We start from the raw sequence: 22,296 nt of genomic DNA on the forward strand, positions 1-22,296 counted from the left end.
CAGGAATGATTTACCTCAGAATGCTGAGCTACACGATTGACCAAGGAGCAAGGAGCCAAGCACATGGAAAATAATTGGGGGAACACATTTTGCCTCCTTTTCCACCCTTTGGGGTCATGTTTCTTCGAAATCTCTTCATAGTTGAGATGATGTCATGGTACGAATGCCCTCCAATTGGGGGAACACATTTTGCCTCCTTTTCCACCCTTTGGGGTCATGTTTCTTCGAAATCTCTTCATAGTTGAGATGATGTCATGGTACGAATGCCCTCCCCTCATTTTGGGCTTCTTGGTGCAGGGTTAGACCTGGGCATTGAATTTTTTTGGGGTGCAGGGCATACCCTTTTTTTAAAAAAATGTCTCTCATTTATGTTACATTTAAGAAGTGGGACATAACTACGTATTCAAAACTACATCTGCGCAATCAGATATTAAGCAAGTTCATATGAACCAATTTTCTAGAACCCACATTGTGAGAAGTTAAATAACCTAATACAGGAAACCACTTTTCTGCAAATTTGGGGTATATTTTCATAGTGGGTGGGAGTGTGGCTAAAGCCATTGGGGAGGCTGGGCCAGCAGCATCGCTAAGATGATCCTGCTGGGATGGCCTCCCAGATGTGAAAAAGTACTATGGCCCTGCTCCTACATCTGACAGACACCCGCCTCTCTGATGTAAGGGGGGCATTGTGTTTAAAGGCATTGGGAAGGTTGGGCCCACAGCAGCTCTAAAGATGTAAGGGGGGCATTGTGTTTAAAGGCACTGGGGAGGTTGGGCCCACAGCAGCACTAAAGCAATCCTGCTGAGCAAGCCTCCCACCTCTCTCTCCTACACCTGTCAGGCAGCTGCCTGTACAGTGTAGGAGGGGGAGAGGTATAGCAAGCCATTGTGGAGGCTGTACCAGCAGGATCACTAAGGTATTACTGCTGGGGTGGGCTCCCTGATGGCTTTAACCACCCTGCACCTGCTACTGCACCTGACAGACAGCTGCCTATCAGGCGTAGGAGGTGGGGGGGAGTATGTTTGAAGCCATCGGGGAGGCTGGGCCAACAGCATTGCTGCACCTCACAGTTGGTTGGCCATTCCTGATTTCCTCAACTGTCATTAGCTCTGTACAGGCTCCTGTAACTGTTCCCCCTCCTCAGAACACTGAGCTCTGCAGCTGACCAATGAGAGAGTGGGGAGTGCAAGGAGGCAGCAGCCTGGCAGCCACAGAGGAAGCAATGGGGAGAGCACATTGTACCCCTTTTGATCCTCTTAGGAGATCAAATTTCTAAAAATCCCTTCTTCGTGAGCATCTATGTCATGGTAGGAGTGCTGTCACCGAATGTCATGTTTCTAGATCCAGGAGTTTGGCCTGGACATTGACTTTAAGGTGAGGGGGCTTTCTTTTCTATATATAGATAGGATTCTGAGCCCATAGAGCAGAATGGGAACTCTGTGATTGGCAGCTGACACTGTCTGTTAAGCCTACTGGTGTTTCCATTACTGGAGAATTCTGACCCCCCTATTGCACTGGATTTTTGTAAACAGTTTAATTGAGTGGTGTCCATCTGTCTGGAAAGTTGTCTATTCACAAACCACAACAAACTGCTATGAACAGGAGTAAAAGTTCACAAACCATGAACCAGCCAAAATTCATCATGAACTTTAGTTCATGAGCCATTTCATGTCCATCCCCTAGTCCACAGGCTCAACAAGATTGGGACCCTTTGTTAAGATTGTAGCTATGCATTGCAGCATGGTAAGCCTAGTGGGAAAACAATCAGCCTGGGAAGAACTAATAAAACCAGTCTTTAAAAATAGGTGCATATGGCCATGGTGGATTATATTTCTTAATATCAGTGACATAATGGCGAGTACAATTGGTGCTTCTAAAGTCACACAGCCATCACACACAATATCTCCACAGCAATGGCAGCATTAGACAGGAGAGGAGATCTCATTTAACCAGAAGCATTGAAATAGACATGGATGACTGAAGAATTATAATTAATGATAGGAGCTGAAAGCAATAACTGCTTACCATTTTAATATGGTATAGGTACCCCTTTAATACACACCTATTTCCCCCCTCATGATTGTGTTGAGACTGTTTTAACCATAATGATTGCATCTGTGCCCTGTTTGAATCTGAGGTGTGTCTGTTTGTGGATTGCATACTGTTTGCCTTTTTATTAACCACCATTTGAAAATGCCTTACTTTGGAGAGTGTACAAAAAAGCAATCGGTATTCTGATTTGTCCTTTTGCTTCTTAATCTCTCTCCAGACTGATACATATGATAGCCTTGCATTTAAAGGATTTCCAACCTGCTGTTTTCATTTGTTGCAGTCAGGAGTCATGCGTGTGAACCAGACCTATATGGAATGCCAGGGGGATGCTCACACATCTGTCTGCTCAGCAGCAGCTACAAAACCAGAACTTGTCGCTGCAGGATGGGCTTTGTCTTGGGAAGTGATGGCAGGTCATGCAGAAGTATGTTGTTTAAAATCAAATGCTTCGCTAGCAGCTAATATGTCAGAGTGGAATCCTGAGTGTTAATTAGCATCATCATCAACAGCCACAGCAGCACTAACCAGCTTTTCTAGTCAGTTATATGTGCTTGGCAATATGTACCTGCCATTTTGCTCACATGCCATTTTTTTAAATTCCCTTTTGTAATCTGTTGGCTGGCACCCTTCAGCAACAGAGGTGAGTAAATGAGACTTGTGGCAGCATTGTGATAAACAACAGCAACCTACCATTTGGAATCTCCAGCTACATCTTGTTATCCTTGTCTCCTATGATGTGCTGCAGTGATGGTCTTTGTTATAATCCTACTATATCCTTCCTGAGTTGCATTAAGGGCTTTCGATCATCATTAGTTTTTAACCTTAAAATGTCCCAGGGCTTCCTGACTTTTGTTGCCTTTTTAAAGTAATCTGAATTTGGCCTGTGCAAATTATAGAAGGCTTTTAAAATAATTAGGTGTCACTGAAATCATGTTCATTTATAGCCAAAAACATTAACTACAGTAGATTTTATTTTTCCAAAATGTGCTCAACAAAAAAAATCGAGTAATTTTATAGAAGTATTTTCTGGCTTTGGCCAGTAGCAGTGATATGCTTAAAGCTAAAACAGTACAGTTATTTTCTGATCTTGGCTAAAATGGAAACATATCCACAGTGAATAAAAGCTAGTGTGCTGTAGATAGCTAGAGGAAATGATAGTATACTTACAAAATACATTTGTGCTATTTTACCATGGGATGATAGATCCAGTATGGCAGCTATGTTGATCTGAAGCAATAGAACAAAGTTAGAGTCCAGTAGCACCTTTAAGACCAACAATGTTTTATTCAAGGTATGAGCTTCCGTATGTAAGCATACTTCCTCAGATACATTGAAATGGAAGTTAACAGTTCATATATGTAGACAGATGCCTCTACACAGGTGAACAGCAAAGTAGCATACAACTTAATGACAATGCTTAGACATATGCAAAGGCCCATTTCAATTTATCTGAGAAAGTGTGTGTGCACACGAAAGCTCATACCTTAAAGATGCCACTGGACTCTAACTTTGTTTTATTATGATGAGATAAGAATGTGCTGGTTGCATTGTTTTTCAGAGGACTCTAACCTGAAGTCTGGTTGTCGCCCAAATTTCCCTGCAGTGTTTTTCTGAATCCGCATAGCCTGTCAGATCTCCAGTGGCCATTCAGAAACCTTGCTGGGCACAAGCCCCATCAGGCTCTGCCCACTTTCTAAAAACACTTGGCAGGCAACAGGACAGGTGCCAGGCACCTTGGTACCCATAGGTACCGTGCTGGAGATCTCTGAACTAACTGGTGTTCATGATGTTAAGACATATGTTTTAAAAACAGCCAGGAAGGTATGTATAAAGGGAAATGAAACATAAGGTCATATTGGAATAAATTTTGACCTTTAAAGTGCCACTGGACTTCTGTTTTATTTTGCTACAGTAGACTAACATAGCTACCCCTCTGTATAAAGGTAGATTGGAATGCCTTTTTAAAGGCATTAGATTTTACAAACAAACAATATAACTGATACCTGTATGATGTACGTTCATGTGGACAGAATAAATCAGTTCTACTTAGCAAAATACTTTGCCTTCTATTGCTGTGCTTTAGACTCTGGTTTCAGAAGAAGGATCTTGGCACAGTCTAGACAATCTGCTGATGTTTACAGTATTGTGAGAGTTAAAAGATGTCACATGCTTCCTGCAGCAACCAGTAGATCTTAATGAACTGTAAAATGTTTGCAAGATTATATATGCCCATTTTACTCTGCCTATAACATTATCCTCTGAACTATTGAGGTTTTGCAGTATGTATTGCTACGAAGAAGGCAGTGATTAATTAGATGTAGTTCAGTCACAGGAGTAATTTGTGTTTCAATTAAGATAATGTAATTAACCAATCATCTTAAGTTTAGATACATTTAGAATATTTGAGAGTTTAATTTCTAGGTATTGAATTTAAACCCCCCCCCCATTATACCAGATAATTAAAAAGTGACAGTACTTACAGTATTTATTGTAAAGAAATTAGGCAGTAATGGTGGTTTATCTTTGTAATCTTTATTGTGCAGGACCAAAGAATGAGTTGTTCCTGTTTTATGGAAAGGGACGCCCAGGAATCATCCGGGGAATGGATCTGAATAGCAAAGTAGCTGATGAATACATGATCCCCATAGAAAACCTTGTCAATCCTCGAGCTCTGGACTTTCATGCTGAGACCAGTTACATATATTTTGCTGACACTACTAGCTTCCTGATTGGGCGTCAGAAAATTGATGGCACAGAGCGTGAAACGATCTTAAAAGATGGTAAGTGAAAATCAGAAAGATTTCGCTAGTGGGGAGGAAATTATCTGATCGAAACTGGGAAGTTTTGCCCAAATGTTTTAGGAATGTGGCATTTACAGTGTTGCTCCTCTAGTTTAAAATTATTTTTATTTCATACTTTCATAATACATAGCTATGTATTTTTCTATTTTCAAACTTTAAAATGATCAAAACTGGGAAGTTTTGCCCAAATGTTTTAGGAATGTGGCATTTACAGTGTTGTTCCTCTAGTTTAAAATTATTTTTATTTCATACTTTCATAATACATAGCTATGTATTTTTCTATTTTCAAACTTAGAAAAACATATAAATGTTCTAAAGCGTGCTTGGTAGAGGTGCAAGAACATTGTTGCAAAGTACACTTTGTTGTTAGTATAAGCATCTTTCTTTAGTGCATGGTTTCATTGTGCATGCCCAGATACACCCCGAAACCCCTTTTGTCTATAAACGGAAGGCAACAAGTGGTATCAAACTCACAAAGGAGCATATTTCCAAGATATCACTAGTGTAAATTGTACACACCAAAGACATTTTTCAGACAATCATCTCACTACCTTCACTCATCAGCAAGTTATATCTAGAAATATGTTTCAAAGAAAAGACTTCAACTGTGCTACTCAAACCACATTGGAATTAAATTTTTTCTAGCTGATAACATTTTGCTGTACTTTATCTCCTTTGCTGAGTTGACTAATAGTACAGTACAGAGGTTATTGTTGTTGTTATCATTTTGTAACTTGATGGTTTTATTTCATGGAAATTTCATTGCATGCATTAATACACTAATGGGATTTTCTTCAATTGCTATTGGAGACTTTTTTAACAATAGGAAAGAGATTATATATACTTTCTAAATACAATTAAAACATATGTTTAAGTAAAACATGAGCATTGTCAATACATAATAGGTGTACTATTCTCTCATTTAAATTGTAGATCAGGTTCAAAAACCCTAACCCCACCCCCCATTTATGATAATGATATTCTGGCTTTTCCCTTTAAATAAGTATTCTATACAGAGGTTTTGGAAGCAAACTTTTATGTTTTCAATAGGTAAAAAGAATATAGGAATAAAGGGTAAAGTCACAGAAATATATTAAAATAATTTATTTATTTAAAGTATCATTTTATTTCATGGAAATTTCATTGCATGCATTAATACACTAATGGGATTTTCTTCAATTGCTATCGGATACTTTTTTAACAATAGGAAAGAGACTATATATATTTTCTAAATACAATGAAAACATACGTTTAAGGAAAACATGAGCATTGTCAATACCTAATAGGTGTACTATTCTCTCATTTAAATTGTAGATCAGGTTCAAAAACCCTAACCCCACCCCCCATTTATGATAATGATATTCTGGCTTTTCCCTTTAAATAAGTATTCTATACAGAGGTTTTGGAAGCAAACTTTTATGTTTTCAATAGGTAAAAAGAATATAGGAATAAAGGGTAAAGTCACAGAAATATATTAAAACAAGTGGAGACCCGCAAGAAACTTGCGGGATGGTTATCCTATTCCTCACGCCTTTGGTTCCTCCTGTCTCCCCCTACCTCTCTCACACTCTGTCTCCCTTCTGCCCCCCCTTTCTTTCTCTCTCTCCTCCATGTATGGTTTGGAGGTTGGAGTCTATGGCATTATACTGGTCTGTAGTTTCTCCCCTCCTCAAATCCCACCCTCCCCAGGCTCCACCCCTCAAATGTCCAGGAATTTGCCAACCTGGAATTGGCAACACAATTTCCTTCCCACCCAACAGCCAACCTACCTTTATCTGCCTCTCTGTCTTCAACTTTCCGTCTCCACACCCCTCCCCCACAGCCTCTACCTAGGAAAGTTACAGTCTTTCTCCACAGTGGGGACCAAAGCAGCTTACATTATTCTCTCCTCCTTTTTATCTGCACAACAACCCTGTGAGGTTGGCTAGGCTGAAAGTATGTGACTGGTCCAAAATCACACAGTCAGCTTCCACTGCAAGATGGGGATCTGAACCTGGGTCTCGCAGACCCTACTCTGAAGCTCTAACTGTTACATCACACTGGCTTTCATAGGGTGGCTGCTGATGAACTGTAGCAAGCAGCTGGGCCTACTTGAATCATGCAAATCAGGTGGTATCAAGTCACCCAGAGTGTGCTGTCTAGGGATGCCAGCCTCCAGGTGGGACCTGGGGATGCCTGGAATTACTGCTCATCTCCAGACTACAGAGATAACTTCCCATGGAAAAAATGGATGCTTTGGAGGGTGGACTCTGTGACATTGTACTCCACAGAGCCCCCTGAATTTTGATTTGTTGGGGGGGGGGGAAGAGTGATGTCCATGTTCTTCCTCCTCAACTTCATAGCAACCCAACTTGTTGCCATTATGGCAGTGGCAACCACAACCAAGAGTAGGTGGTATCTGGAGCTCTCCCTCTATTACAGTTGACCTCCAGATTACCAGGATCCACCCTCCTGGAAAAATGGCCGCTTCGGAGGGTGGACTCCAAAGTGTGTCATCACCATGATTGATAGGGTTTCCAACCTCCCGGTGGGGCCTGGAGACCTCCCACTATTACAACTTATCTTCAAACAGTAGAGAACAGTCTCCCTGGAGGAAATGGCTGCTTCTGAGGGTGGACTCTGTGGCATTAGACCCAGCTGAGGCCTCTCCCTTCCCAAACCCAGCCCTCCACAATATCTCAAGAAATCCCCCAGCCTGGCACTGGCAACTCTTGTGAGGCCTGGCCCTATGGCTCCCTCCCTCCTTCCCTCCCTCCTTGAAAGGCCAAAAGAGGCCAGGAAAGGGCCCTTCCCCCACCCTTCGACTCACAGAGCCAGTTAGAAGCCTCTTCCCCCCCGCCCTGAACATTCTAATCTCTCTCTCACCATTGATGCCTGGAGTTAGATCCCTGCAGAGGCCATTTCAAAAGGTATTGGGGGGAATTCAGCCGTCCCTGGAGGGATTTTTTAACTTTTTGGATTTTTCTGAAGACACAGATAGTCTACTGACTATGTAGGAAAAGCTGTTGGGGCAGAGTGAGCTTCCTGTTAGTGGAAATAGGTATCCGCACACGGCGCCCTCTGTTGGAAATTAGAATATAAGATAATTTATTTATTTAAAGTATCAGTTTTTTGAATGTTTGTAAGTAAGTAAACCATCAGCTGTATTCAAGAGTTTGATCAGACACAATTGGGTATTTTGCAGGATCCTCACCACCACCAAAAAAGGATTATGTGAAACCGTAAGAATCACCTTTTGGGATGTTTGCTTAGTAATGTCAGAGTTGCAACCAGTTTCCATTGCTAGGACAGTAGTATATTTAAAAACAGTACAAAAAAGACGTATTACTTATGTCATCATCTGGGCTGTGCCACCAGAGGCCTACTAGGCCCAAGGAGCCTGGCTAGCAGTAGGTGAGGCTGGGCCTACAACTCCCAGAAGCCCCTGGGAGGTTTGGGAGCCAAAATGGACCAATAGAAAAAGAGGAGGGCTGGGAATAAAAGTTCTGGACCAACAGGAAGAGCTGTTCTTTCTTCCAGAGGGCAGAGCGAGAAGAAAGGCTGCTGCAGGGGAAAAACCCTCATCCTGGGGGAAGGGTGAGTAGTGTAAGGCCACTTGAGATAGTGAGCTAGGGAAAGTATATTTAGACGCGTTAGGGCATTTGATTTCTTTTCTTTTCACCCACTTACTGTTAGTATTCTGCACCTTGTTGTTTGACCTCCTATAAAATAAACCTTTTTCTTGTTTCACTCTGCCTGGTCCTCACGCCTATTATTCGGCCAAAAGGGAGGTCTGAAGGTCTTGGATGGGTACTCTGGGCCTTCTCAAGGGAACCTAAATCCAGAGTGGTGGCAGTGTCAGGTGACACCCCACCTGAGCCATGACAACTTAAATTAGAATATTATTTATTTTAAGTGTATTTCTTAAAAGGAATATACCTTTTTTTTAATTCCAGGGAAATGACTGACAGTTTTGGAATGTATGTGAGAATCACATACTAAGTTCATTCATATTTTGATCCAAATCATGGTAGACTACTTGTGTGCTTTCATAGCCTTTCCCTTCTGTTTGTCCAACGATTTTTAGAATGCAAAACTAATTACTTCTTAGATTCTTAAGAATCTTAGCTTACCTTCACTTTTTCACTCAGTTAATCTTAACAGATTTGAATATCCTGAATGCCATAAAGTGGGGATGGACTGTAAGTGAATCAGCACCATATCTAAGCCTTCTGTCTATGTTTTATGGCCAAGAGTACAAAAATAACAAGCATTTTTTACCCTGAGGTATGAAGCTGTGTTTCATAAAAGCTGTTGGAATACAATAGGACCCGGCTTGCTGCAGCGGGGACAGTTGCTGGAGGCAGGCAGGGGGGAGGAAGTGCCGGATGGGCTGGCAGGCAAGTGGGCGGTGGAGAGAGAGGGGCTGCCCAGAGCCTCCTCACTCAATGCTTCTGGTTCAGGGAGGGTTATGTGTTCAATAGGACCCGGCTTGCTGCAGCGGGGACAGTTGCTGGAGGCAGGCAGGGGGGAGGAAGTGCCGGATGGGCTGGCAGGCAAGTGGGCGGTGGAGAGAGAGGGGCTGCCCAGAGCCTCCTCACTCAATGCTTCTGGTTCAGGGAGGGTTATGTGTTCATCCCAACCCAAAGAAAAATATTCCCGATTAAATTATACTGGGAACAAATCACAATTTCCTTGCCATGTGACCACGGCCCTTCTGCTGAATCCAAATCAGGTCCAGATGTGTACCAGGAATTAATTTCCCAGCACAGATATCATAATGCATATTTGATCACAAGGACCAAAGGGAATGTAGTTTGTAGTTAAGCCTTCACTAGTGTGGAAAATCAGGTTTCTCAGTCTTCAAAAGAAATTCATTCTATATTAAATGGATGTTTTCTTCATTAACCCTGAAAACTGAATGATTCTCCTTAACCGTGAATTCTGTAAAGTAATATTTTGATCCCTTTAATGATCAAGTATCATCTAAAGAAGGAACAGCCTAAGCATCATGCTGCATAATTAACAGGACAACATTTCTGGCATCTTTTAAGGTCAACTAAGATCCTAGGATCCCTATACAACAAAGCTGGGTGCCTGCACTAGACAGTGTTCCATCTAGTTTCCTAATTCTAAAATGCTGCTACAGAACATTTGCCAATGTATTTTTCATGTTTTTAAAAATTAATATGACTTCCAGCCATATCACATCAATTGTTATTCTTGGCAGATCTTCTAGTATAGACAGGGATGAATTGCATCAGTACTTGGTGATGGAGGGAATGGCTAGCCTGTTACTATACCTGCTCAGATGACATGTGCCGATCCACTCCAAAATTGCCCTGCATAAATAAGCAACATAACTCCCACAGCCCTCATTTCTTGCTTAGGGAGCTGCTGGTTTTGGTTTTTAAGACTGGCCAAAGCAAAAAACCAACAACAGTTCATTAAAATGATCCACACACCAGTAGCAAAGACATTTGGGATCATGAAAGTGTCATTGAAAGTTGAAAGGCATATCTGAAGCCTGAATGAAGTAAAAATCAATAATGAGTACAGATTTCTGAGCAGATGAATTAGCAAGTATTAAGCAGTAAAATAATACCAAGTATCCAATACTCAACACCTAAGCACCACTAAAAAGCATATTCTTTCAAGCACCAGCACTGTAAATAAGTCACCACTTAGGCAGAGAGAGAGAGAGAGAGTTTGCCACATCGATGTTTGTGGTGGGAGTCCAACACAATTAGACAGTCCAAGTGACAGGTTAGCATGTAACTCTGAAAAGCAAAGAAGCAATGCCATGTAGCACATGCCAATGGAGGTTTAAAGCCAGCCCCAAAGGGCATTTTGGAAAGGATTTTATTCCTAGTTGAATTTGGTGCTCAGTCATAAATTCCTTTCCTGCTTCTTATAATCAACTACTAGTTGGCTTCAGATCGGTTTGTTAACTTGTGAAGTGGTGGTGGAATAGATGATTTTTTGTTTCTTTCTTTCCAGGCTTGAAAAGAGGGGGACAGGCAGATGTAGGAGCTAGGCATACATCCTGTTGGGGCATGAAGAAAAATCAATAATAAGTACAGATTTCTGAGCGGATGAATTAGGGGTGATGGCTCAGGGTCCAGGGAATAATTCCAAATAAGGTAAAAGAAGAAAGAGTCCCTGAAGGTGAAAGGGTATATGGCTGGTGAGTCAGCGGTGGCCCTCCCAGGTCAGGAAAGATATTGCACTGTCATGTATGCCCTGGTAACATCTAGATTACAGCAGTGTGCTCTGCATGGACCTGCCTTGAAAAACGTGTAGAAGCAACAGCTGGTACAGAATACTTGACGAGAAAGTTGACTGGAGTGGGTCATAGCGACCATAACCCTTTGGTGTTGTTTCTTCTACACTGGCTCCCAATTTGATACAAAATGTGAAGCTGCCTTACACTGAATCAGAACATTGGTCTATCAAGGGTATACCCACTTCAGGAACCAAGATTTACCTCATGGTGCAACATCCTCCTCATGAACCAAGATCCACCTCAATAGTACACAGACAATCCTCACCGTACTTGAATGGCAGGTAGGGGTAAGTTTGGTGACTTTAGCTTGCAGGGGGTCCATGTGACACACTCCTGAATCCGTGGCTGTGATTTCCCAAAATTGTTTTCCTGGGGGCACTTGCTTTGGGGGGCCACTACTGCCCCCCACATCCAATCCTCATCAAACTTGTAGGGCAAGTAGAGGGGCAGCCTGGGTGAGGTCCTCTGTGAGTGTGATGCTTCTAGCTTGCAGGGGTCCATTCGACACATTCCTGAACCTGTGGCTGTGATTTCCCCAGAAAGTACTTTCCTGGGGTCACCTGCTTTAGTGGTCACCTAAATCCAATCTTTACCAAACATGGAGGGCAGGTAGAGGAAAGTCAGCTGGAGAACTGTTGTAAGTTTGGCATCTCTAGCCCACAGGAGGTGTTCTCAGAAACCATGAACAGGTTCAATAAACAGGAATGTTTGTGGTTCATGAGACCCCCCAAACCATGAACTGGGATGAACCTTCATTTTCCGATTTCATGCCCATCCCTAGTTGGATGTTCTAAAGATTTTTTGTTCTAATGATCTGAAAGAATGATCTGCATGTTGCCATGTATATTTTAATTCTTTGAACAGTTATTTTTAGATATATTTATATATTTCTTCAACAACAGATGCCTCCCCTGTAGCTCTCTGGGCTACCAGTATTATCCAGAGGATTCTCTTAATTCAGAAGTTTTTGTTTTGGCATTGTGTGTGTGTGCATGCAAAATAATACGTGGACACATTGGTGCTCATTAAAATCCCCTTATTATGCCTATGCAGTAACAAGCCTGTTTTCTCAACAACATCTGTTCATAAGAGCTAATTACTAAACTTCAGTTGTTACTTTGGCCTTTTGATTTTTACTTAAAGGAAAGTATTGTTGGTTTTGCTATTTGTGAACCGCTTCTTTTGTATATAACTTTCCCCCCCATTCTTGATTCCTCTTTTACATAGCTAGACATTTGATATCCATTCTTCCACTGATTAAGTTCTAAGTGAAATTTGTTTTGTATTGGTTTTGTATTTGAGTTGTTAGGGTGTACTAATGGAGGATGTACTAAAGTAGGGTGTACTAATACTATTAATGCAGTATGTATCTATGTCTATAATACACATACACAGAATCAACACTACTGATTCCCAGACTGCTTCAGATTTAGGTTGCCAACCACCAGGTGGTACCTGGAGATCTCCTGGAATCACAACTGATTTCCAGATGACTGAGATCCCTTCCCCCGGATAAAACGGCTGCTTTGGAGGGTGGAATCTATGGCATCATACCTTGCGGAGGTCCCTCCACTCACCAAACCTTACCCTCCCAAGGCTTCTCCTGCTTATCTTTCACTGAATATTTGTGTTTTTACATTTCCATCCTATACCTTTTTCAAGGGGCTCAAGGCAACATTTTGATTTCCTAATAACCTTGACTTATCCAAGGCTATTAAGCTTCGTGACTCAAATGACTGATTCAAGTGCTACATTTGAACCAGTATGCCATGCTGACATGCCACTTAGATTCCATTATCTAAATGGTATGTAGCCAACCATATGTGGACTTTACAGAGTGGGATTCTCCTATTCTCCCCCCCCCTCTGAAAAGTTCTTCTTGAGTGTCAGCAGACCTTCAGAAACAGCACAGGAGCAAAGTGAAGATATGTAGTGGAGAGGGGAATTGGTGGAAATCACCACTCCCTCTTCTGCAAACAGACATGCCATTCCATAGAAGGAAGTACATGGTTGGATCCATGCTGTTCTATTTAACAGGTTCCTTTGTCTACATAACATGGTAGAGCATGATAACATGCTGATTCTGCAAGCAAAAATATGTAGTTTTGGAGATGAATATGCCTGGGACAACAAGCAAGATCACAGTAGAAACTTATATCTGTTCTATTTAACCATGCTTGTTCCGTTTGAATTTAACTAATTCAATTAGAATTTTATGAATGAGTTAGTACAGTAATAATATATAATATTATGGTTCTTTACACAGATCTTGATAATGTGGAAGGCATAGCAGTAGACTGGATTGGAAATAATCTTTTTTGGACAAATGATGGCTATAGGAAAACAATTAATGTTGCCAGATTAGAAAAAGCCTCTCAAAGTCGGAAAACTCTGTTAGAAGGAGACATGACTCACCCTCGAGGAATTGTTGTGGATCCAGTTAATGGGTATGGACATTTTTGTTATTTTAGTAAAATGTTTTATCTTTTTTGAAAGTATGTATAGATCAAAGTATTACATCTCAGTCTTGCACTGTTTGGTCACAGTCAATGCAGGTGCGATTCTAAATAGTTTAAGAGAGCATAATTCTGTGTTGAATTGTGGCCTCCATCCATAATTGAGGGAAGTGCAGCTAGAAGTATTTATTCCCTTTATTATGTGAGAGGTTGTTGTATGCTTTATTCCCAAACATTTACAAAAACTATATTGGGTAAAGAGTCAGTGCTAACGGGGGATATGCACAGTGTATATGATGATGGTCACACGTGGAAACATACACATTTCTCTCCAATAGGATGAACTGGAGAAGAGCAATTCCATAATGTCATTCAGCAGTTTATCCTTTAATCCCAAATACAAGTCAAGACCATATTCATCACAGTTGAATTTGAAAATAATCAGGCAGTCTTTGACTTCTCAGTTGTCTCACTAATAAGTATTTGTCTAGCTATTTTGATATTTGCATATCTTCAAGAAGCGAACTTGTGTCCTTGTGCTAGTCCCTTTAGGAGCTCAGAATAGGAATACAAACAGGGTTTTTTTCAGTCTCAAATTGATCAATAAATACAGTGTTTTAAACTGCTATACACATAACTTTGGTATTAGCCTTCATAAAAAAAAACTGTACTTCTTAGGAAGACAGCTCTGGCATGACATCTCTTTAGATGGCTAACAGACTGAGTTTAAACTAGCTATGGATTCACCTTTTGTCCCTAAAGAGGGTAGGGATCCCACTCCCGACCTTTGATGGGGTACAGTTGGTGCCAGCATCAGAGGTTAGGAGTCTGGGAGTGCTCCTGGATGCCTCTTTAACAATGGAGGCTCAAGTAGCAGCCACTGCCAAGTCAGCCTTTTACCATCCTCGGCTGATCAGGCAGTTGGTTCCCTTCCTCAAACGCAACAACTTGGCAACAGTGATCCATGCAATGGTCACCTTGAGATTAAACTACTGTAATGCTCTCTACATGGGGCTGCTCTTGTCGCAAATCCGGAAGCTGCAGTTGGTGCAAAATGTTGCGGCCAAGCTGTTGATGGGTCTCTCTATGCAGGAGCACATCCAGCCTCTGCTGAAAGCATTGCACTGGCTGCCAATACCATACTGAATTCACTTCAAGGTGCCGTTTTTGAACTTTAAAGCACTTTATGGTCAGGGTCCGGTATACTTGAGGGATTGCCTTTCCCCATATGTTCCCCAGAGAGCACTAAGCTCAGGGGCCCAAAACTGGCTGGCCCTCCCAGGCCCCAAAGATGCTAGACTGGTGATAACCAGGGTCAGGATCTTCTCGGTGGTGGCTCCATACTGGTGGAATGACCTCCCAGAGGAGATCAGGGCCCTGCAGGAACTTTTACAGTTCCACAGGGCCTGTAAGACAGAGCTCTTCCACCAGGCTTTCGTTTAGAAGCCACCTTAAACACCAAGGAGTGACCCTGGGCCCTGGTTTTACCACCTTCAGTCTTTCTCGCCACATAAATTACTCGATCAAATTGAGCCAATTTGAGAATACCACCAAGACTATCCCCTAAGTAGTGGTATGGTTGGATTTAGGAATATCTGTTCTGCACTTTAATTGTTTCTGGCACTTTTGAAAATGGATACTGATTGTTTATGGATGTTTTATGTATGGTTTTAATTGTATTTTGTGGAAAGCACACACTGAATTTTATGTAAGCCGCCCTGAGCCCGCCTTGGCAGGAAGGATGGAGTAAAGATCAAACCAATAAATAAATAAATACATAAATAAAACTTCTCAACAGTGGTCATCACATTGCCTAAAAACCTTTCTAAAAGATGGGTCCAATGCTACTTGACCTCTATGTGTCTAGGCAAGTAAATGTTCATCATAGTGGCTTTTGTGCAGTCTCACATTGGGACTGTGTGTGCACAGGCCAGCGAGGGAAAGATTTCCAATGCTTCCTAGTAGACTAGAAGTTGCCCTCCTCCCTCTGGTGAGTTCCCACCAAAAAGGGACCAGGAGGAGCTGTGCTACTCCCTTAGTTCTCTTTGACACCATGAAGACAGGATCTCAATTGCTGTTTTGTTTTGTTTTCCTAACTTCATTCTTAAGGCTTCACTCTTTCTCTAGAACATTTCCTTTTTGTCATCAATACTCATTCTAGAGAACAATAAACTACATTTAAAAAAGAAATATTTCTAGATTTCCATTGTGTCATTATGGCTCAAACAGCGCCTCCTCAGGATCGTTCCTACTGTGGCTTTAAAATGGTGCTGATAAACACCCATTCTCTGTGCCTTAACTTCCTAGGGGTTCAAACAACAGAGCTGCCTGCTTTTTCTGTCATCAATTGCCCCTGAAGTCATGGTTTGATAGAGCTGGACTCAAAAGAGTTATTGTTCAAAGGCTTTGGGTGATTTCCCACAAGCGCTGCTCCACTCTCACTCTTCTCTTTGGCCAGATGGTACGTGTCAATTTCACATAAGCTGCTGCGTGACCGCATTTTGCCCCGCAGCTTCATGCGATTTTCCCCGCGTCTACTCAATCCTGTTTTTTGAGGATTGAGTAGACGTGGGGAAAATCGCACGAAGCTGCGGGGCAAAATGCGGCCACGCAACAGCTTGTGTGAGATTGACACGTACCGTCGGGGCAAAAGGGAGGAGTGAGTGCGGAGCAGCGCTTGTGGGAAATCACCCTTTGACTGTGTGCCAGCCTGAATAAAGGACCTTTCCCCCTCCCTGGTGAGGTGTAGTATGACACAGCCTCAGATTGACTGGTTCTTTTCAAAGGCTTTGGCTGCATGCCAGCCTGAGTAAAAGAACATTCTCCGTCCTTGGCTTTGTCTGTGAAGGCACACATCCCTCCATCCTGCCCTGCTGTGAACTCTATGAACCCTTAATTTCTTGGGGTCTCTGGTGACAGCATGGAGTGAACTGACAGTGTAAAGCCCCTCCTCCTGGTCATGTGGTTGTTTTGGTGGGAAAGCACCAGAGGGAGGGAGGGTGCTTCTAGTCTACTAGAAAACTTTGGAAATGTTTTCTGTGGCTGGTTTGTGCACATAGAGTTCCAAGGTTTGCCTGCACAGAAGACCACTTGGTGAACAACAATTACAGGTAAGTGCAACCCATTACAGGTAAGTGGTAACCCATTCACAAAATCTACCCACATGTACATCTTACATTTTAATAACAGGAAAGGTTAGCTTGGGATCAGCAATGACTTTTCAGTTTCCTGGAGGGAGGATAGGGCTCAACCTGGTCCAAGCCCATATTTAGTAATCTATATTAAATTGTTTTAATATGAAATTATTTATATTTCCAAAAACCATATGACACCAACAATTAATCATGTGATCTTATTTTTTCCACTCATAATAATCTGAATCTCAATGAAAGAAAGAGAACCCTGTGAAAGGAGAGGAAAGATGTCATTCATTCCTTCACTGAGACAATTTGAGTAAATATTTCATTTGTGTGTGAGGTCACATAGTGTGCTTTGCGGCTAATTGGGGATTTGTATTCTGGTCTCCCCAATCTTAGATCAGTGCTCTAATAGCTACAGCACTCACATACTGGATAATCAGTACAAATCTCCAAGTGAATCTCAGAATCCACAGTAAATGATGGCTTCTCAGATACCCTGACCTGAAAATATGGGAGCATTTATTTGGTTGAAGTAGGGTCCAGGACAGCAGAATCACCTCACTTTCCATATTTGAAAACCAGCTTTATCTCCTCACCCCACATATACAGATGCACAGAGCCCCCCCTCCTCAAGGCTAAAGAGCCTTTTCTTCCCATTTCTCCCATTTATTTCCCTCTAAAGTTACAAGTCCCAGGATATCAAAATCACCTTAACTTCAACATTTGAGCCACAGGCCTCTCCTCCCCCTCCCCCACAACACACATGGCTAAAGACAGAAATATTCACATCTCCTCCATTTCTTTTTCTCTAAAGCTTCAAGTCCCAGGACACCATAATCACCTTAACTTCCAGTATTTGAGTCACAGACCTCTACTCCACACACCTAACACACATGGCTAAAGACAGAAATATTCCCATCTCTATTTCTTTTTCTCTAGAGCTGCAAGTCACAGGATGCCAGAATCATGTTAACTTCCAGTACCTTGTCTGCTTCAGTGATCCACAGGTTGAGAGTAGGGGTGTTAGGCAGAACTCCCAAAGATCCCAAGGGGACGGGGATCCTAGTAGGCTATGAGATATTCAGGGAAGGCCAGCAAAAGGTAATCAGCTCACCTGCCTTCTTGACAATAATTAGATTTTGCATTCAGGAAGACTTGCATTTGCTGATGATATTACCTTGATAGACCAAGGTGGGAGATTTTGCATTCAGGAAGACTTGCATTTGCCTTTTGATATTACCTTGATAGACCAAGGTGGGTGCCTGGCTTTGCAAGCTACTGTGGCAATGGGTAGATATGCAGATGCCACATTAGTGAGTTGACCTCCCACCCAAGGTTTTGGCCACTGATTAGCATGGCCTGAGGAGAGTCTTGACCTCACCTTCTCCAGAGCAAGGCATAGCTAGCTCCTAATATGGCTGCCAAGGCAAATTTAGCCCGGGTGGAATTAGAGCAGAGCGCACACATCTAGGTAGGAATGGGGTTCTTGCTAACACTCCCCTACTCCCATAGCTAAAGATAAAATGGAAATGGGACCATTTCTTTCTCTAAGGTGGGGCCACCAGGACACAGTAATAATGTAATCATTAGTATCCCATATGTGAAGGCAAACCATAATTCTCTTGATCCATTACTTACATCAGATAGTTACAGAAAGTAGAGTGTTGGCCTGCAGTGGAACAGCTAGATTTGAGTCCAGTATCATCTTAGAGACTGACAAGATTTTGGGGGTATAAGATTTTGAGAATCAATACTCCCTTTGCTGCTTGCTTGCTTGCTTGCTAAGCAGCCCTTACATCTATTTTCTTCTTATTTGTTGGTCTATGGCTGTCCCACCCTGTCACATTATTATATATTTTGATGCTGGCCCAGCCCAGGGACTTGAGGGAAGAGACAAAACCACCTGCTTATATTCTACTTCTGGACTTGTTCACGAGAGGCTTTTGACAGTTCAAGAATAAACAAAATATTTTATTTAGCTTGGAGGTAAAAGGTCAGGTGGTGTCAGGGGTAGGATGTATGAGGTGAACCGATAATAAAAACTGTTGAAACTTTGTAATCACACTCAATCACACTATGTCTGAGCGATGCCCTGTATTCTTGGTGCTTGGGGGGGACAACAGTGGGAAGGCTTCTATAGTTCTGGCCCCACTGGTGGACTTCCTGATGGTATTTTGGTTTTGGCCACTGTGTGACACAAAGTGTTGGAATGGAGGGACCATTGGCCTGATCCAACATGGCTTCTCTTATGTTCTTATGGACTCAAATCTAGCTGTATTTAAATCATTGTGTTGCAGGCTATAGGAAATATATTCTTCAATCCAACCAGTGAGGCCTTCTGATTGCTTCCCCCCTACCTTGATCTCTCTCTTTTTTCTTCATAGTATTATCGACTGAAAATCCCTTCCCCCTTATCTTTACAAAAACGAACAAACAAAACCAGCCAGCCCTGCACTTCCTAGGAACTTGTTAAATTGTTACAAAGACAAATAGAACTAACTGAACTTGAGATCCTGACAGCCTATAGTTTTATGGTGCTACCTGGCATCCTGGGATGGGGGCATTTCCCCTGCTGGCAAATTCTGGAGGGCCTGAGAGCTTGAAGTTGGCATTGCCCCCACCGGGAAATCCTTGGGGACTTGTGCCTTGCTTCCCCCTAGTTTCTGTTCCTGATTGTATGGGGATATAAGAGCCCATAGTGTGTATTTGCAGTGGAACAGTCTATTCTTTAAAAAGAAGTGGAGGGTATACATTTGACACCTCAGGGTTGTGGATATATATTGTATGGACAACCCCCCAGTATGGTAAAATAGCCCCTGACATTCTGCTTTCTGTTTGGGGAATAGCTAACAGTCAGTGTGCAGATGTGCAGTTCTCTTTGTGCTAATGTAAATACCTATTATACCCCAGAGGGTGAAAAAGGCAGGACATAACAGCTGGGATTGTGCTGTGTCATCTGTTCATTTTCAAAGAGCAGAACATGGGGTTTGGGAGTCACAAGAATAGACTATAGCAATGGTCAGCAGTTGAATTCTCTCCCCTCTCTCTCACACTCCAAGCCAAGATCACTGAACCTATTTAAATGCTTAAACTGCCTTAGGGAAATCAGCCCAGTACAATCCACTGTGAAGACTGGACTGACAGTGTACAAATAACAGATTGTTTCCCCACAAAGCTGTGTGATAGTAGCTTGGAAAGCCAAGAAAGGCTGGAGAGGGGGGGTTAGAAGTTAAGAGTTACATGTTAATTAGAAGTTTATCCTGCTTTGGCTGGAAGAAAAGATATCTGTGGGCATAGGAGACTGCAATAGATAGTGAACTTGTCCTTAAAGAGCATTTCATTTGAAAATTAATTGTCAAGTAAGTGTACTATTTAATAGAGAGTTTTCTACAGCTCTCATCCAACCCAATGTAGTTACAGGAATGAGTTTGATCTTATATATCAAACCAAAACCCTACAAGATCATAAAGCAATGTGAGATGCAAGATCACCAAAACAAACAAACACCCACTTTACCAGGTTGCAGCAAAATACCACATGGAATTCACTGCCACAGGAGGTGGCAGCAGCTACAAGCATGGGCAGCTTCAAGAGGGAATTAGATGGAGCAGAAGTCCATCAGTGGCTATTAGCCACAAGGTATAGACAGGAACTCTCAGTCTGGGGCAAGTGATGCTCTGTATTCTTGGTGCTGGGGGGGGGGCAACAGTGGGAGGGCTTCTAGTTTCCTGGCCCCACTGGTGGACCTCCTGATGGCACCTGGTATTTTTGGCCACTGTGTGACAGAGTTTGGACTAGATGGGCCATTGGCCTGATCCAATATTGGCTTCTCTTATGTTCTAATGTTCCTAAAACCAGGGGTGGACTAAGAGGGCAAAATGGTCCTAGAAAAGGCCACCATCAACAGCACCCCAGAGGAGGGAGGAAGAGTCTGTCACCTACTCTATCCCTGGTGTACTACTCAAACTGGGCCAGGCCCACCAATTGACTTTGCAGGCGAGCATAAATAAGCTCACTGCCTAAATAGAGCAGGCATGGCATGCTCAGCTGGACCTTCAGGGTGAAGTGGCCAGACTATGGACCTACCTCTGTAGTCATCAGATCCACATGTATCCCCATCCCAAAAATCCAATCCAGCGTGTGGCCCACTTGATGCATGGGAGTTGATATAAACTGGGAGAGTCCCAGTGCCTCCATGGTGGACACTAGGTCCATGGCCTGAGAAAACGCTGCATCATCAGCATGGACATTGAAGTCACCCGGGACTAGAAGCCTGGCATATTCCAGTGCCCAACCTGATACAGCATCTAACAGGTCAGACAGGGTATCTCCCGGTGCATTAGGCAGTCGGTACACCAGTCATATAGCCAAACATTCCTCGACATCACACTCTAGGCCCACACATTCAATGCTGGAGATTGTTAGGGCAGGGAGCAGCCTGAAGGAACAAAATTCATGGATGAGCAATGCTACACTTCCCTCCCCCTGCCCATATGTCCGAGAGTGGTGAAAGACTGAGAGCCCAGGTGGGTTAAGCTGGTTTGAGGTGACAGTTTCACCTTCCCTCACCCAGGTCTCAGTCACACAAGCCAGGTCTACCCGTGACTCTGTGAGATAACCACAGAGTGTATCGGTCTTATTACTGATAGACCTGGCATTGAATAACACCAGTATCAGAGAACGGTAATTTTTCCTAGCCCCACAACCAACATCTCTTGGGATGGGACGAAGGTGGGAAGAAGTCTGAGCATTCCTGTATCTCTGATTTCTTCCATTCCAATTAGAGGAAAAGGGGAAGGGGCATCAGTGTCTGCAGAGCTAGGAATTTCCACCATTTGTGATCATTCAGGCATGTGCTGGTTGCACAAGTGGCCAGTTGGTCAAACTGCAATTTCTGCAAACATGGGGGAGAGTGGAAGGAGCCACACATTTGTGCAGATGTTCAATCCACAATGCAGGGTCTGTGCACACACCTCACAAAGGGTGGGTGCTCCTAACTCTGTGGGTACTGGGCCCCAGGATGGTTGTGTGTGGCTGCAACCTGGCTTGGCACACATAGCAATGACATTTATCCTCATGGTGGCTACGGTGCAGGAGGGCTATCAGGAAGGCTGACAGACATATCAATGATGATGCCCTTTGGTTTTGCCCTCAGTGGCCAAGGTTGCCCAGTAGCCACTGCTATGTGCTATCCAAGCCCCTCATTTGCATACTCAGATTTCCCCAGGGAAGCCAGGATCTAGATGCCCTCCAAGTATGGTGTTTCTAGCTTGTACAGGATCTGTTCTATACACTCCTGAACCTCCAGAACTGACAGGTGGTCGTTTTGACAGGCACAGGTTCAGGAGCATATAGAGCAGATTCTGTGGAAGCCAGAGACATCAAAGTCACAGGGGATCTCCCCTGCATGCTCCTCTACATGCCCTCCAAACTCCTCCCCATTGCTTTGAAGCTTGCAAAACATTTAGATCGGGGTGTCGAACTCATTTGTTACAAGGGCCAGATCTGACATAAATGAGACCTTCTTGGGCCGGGCAATGTGTGTCATAAAATATATTGCCAGGTAGTGGAGATATAAACT

The 22,296-nt window shown here is 42.8% G+C and overlaps 1 protein-coding gene across 1 annotated transcript in view; it reads left to right on the forward strand.

Moving 5' to 3' along the window:
- LOC107120766 (low-density lipoprotein receptor-related protein 1B-like) overlaps positions 1–22,296 on the forward strand; it is a gene marked incomplete at both ends in the record, with an annotated part of 57,748 nt that overhangs the window by 9,391 nt on the left and 26,061 nt on the right. Inside the window, 3 exons of the mRNA XM_015423533.1 lie at positions 2,334–2,477; positions 4,597–4,833; positions 13,386–13,566. Coding sequence (XP_015279019.1) covers positions 2,334–2,477; positions 4,597–4,833; positions 13,386–13,566 — 562 coding nt within the window. The remainder of the gene's footprint in view (positions 1–2,333; positions 2,478–4,596; positions 4,834–13,385; positions 13,567–22,296) is intronic.

Source organism: Gekko japonicus, unplaced genomic scaffold (assembly GCF_001447785.1).
Source record: "Gekko japonicus isolate JY-2015 unplaced genomic scaffold, Gekko_japonicus_V1.1 scaffold3308, whole genome shotgun sequence".
Lineage (NCBI taxonomy): Eukaryota > Metazoa > Chordata > Lepidosauria > Squamata > Gekkonidae > Gekko > Gekko japonicus.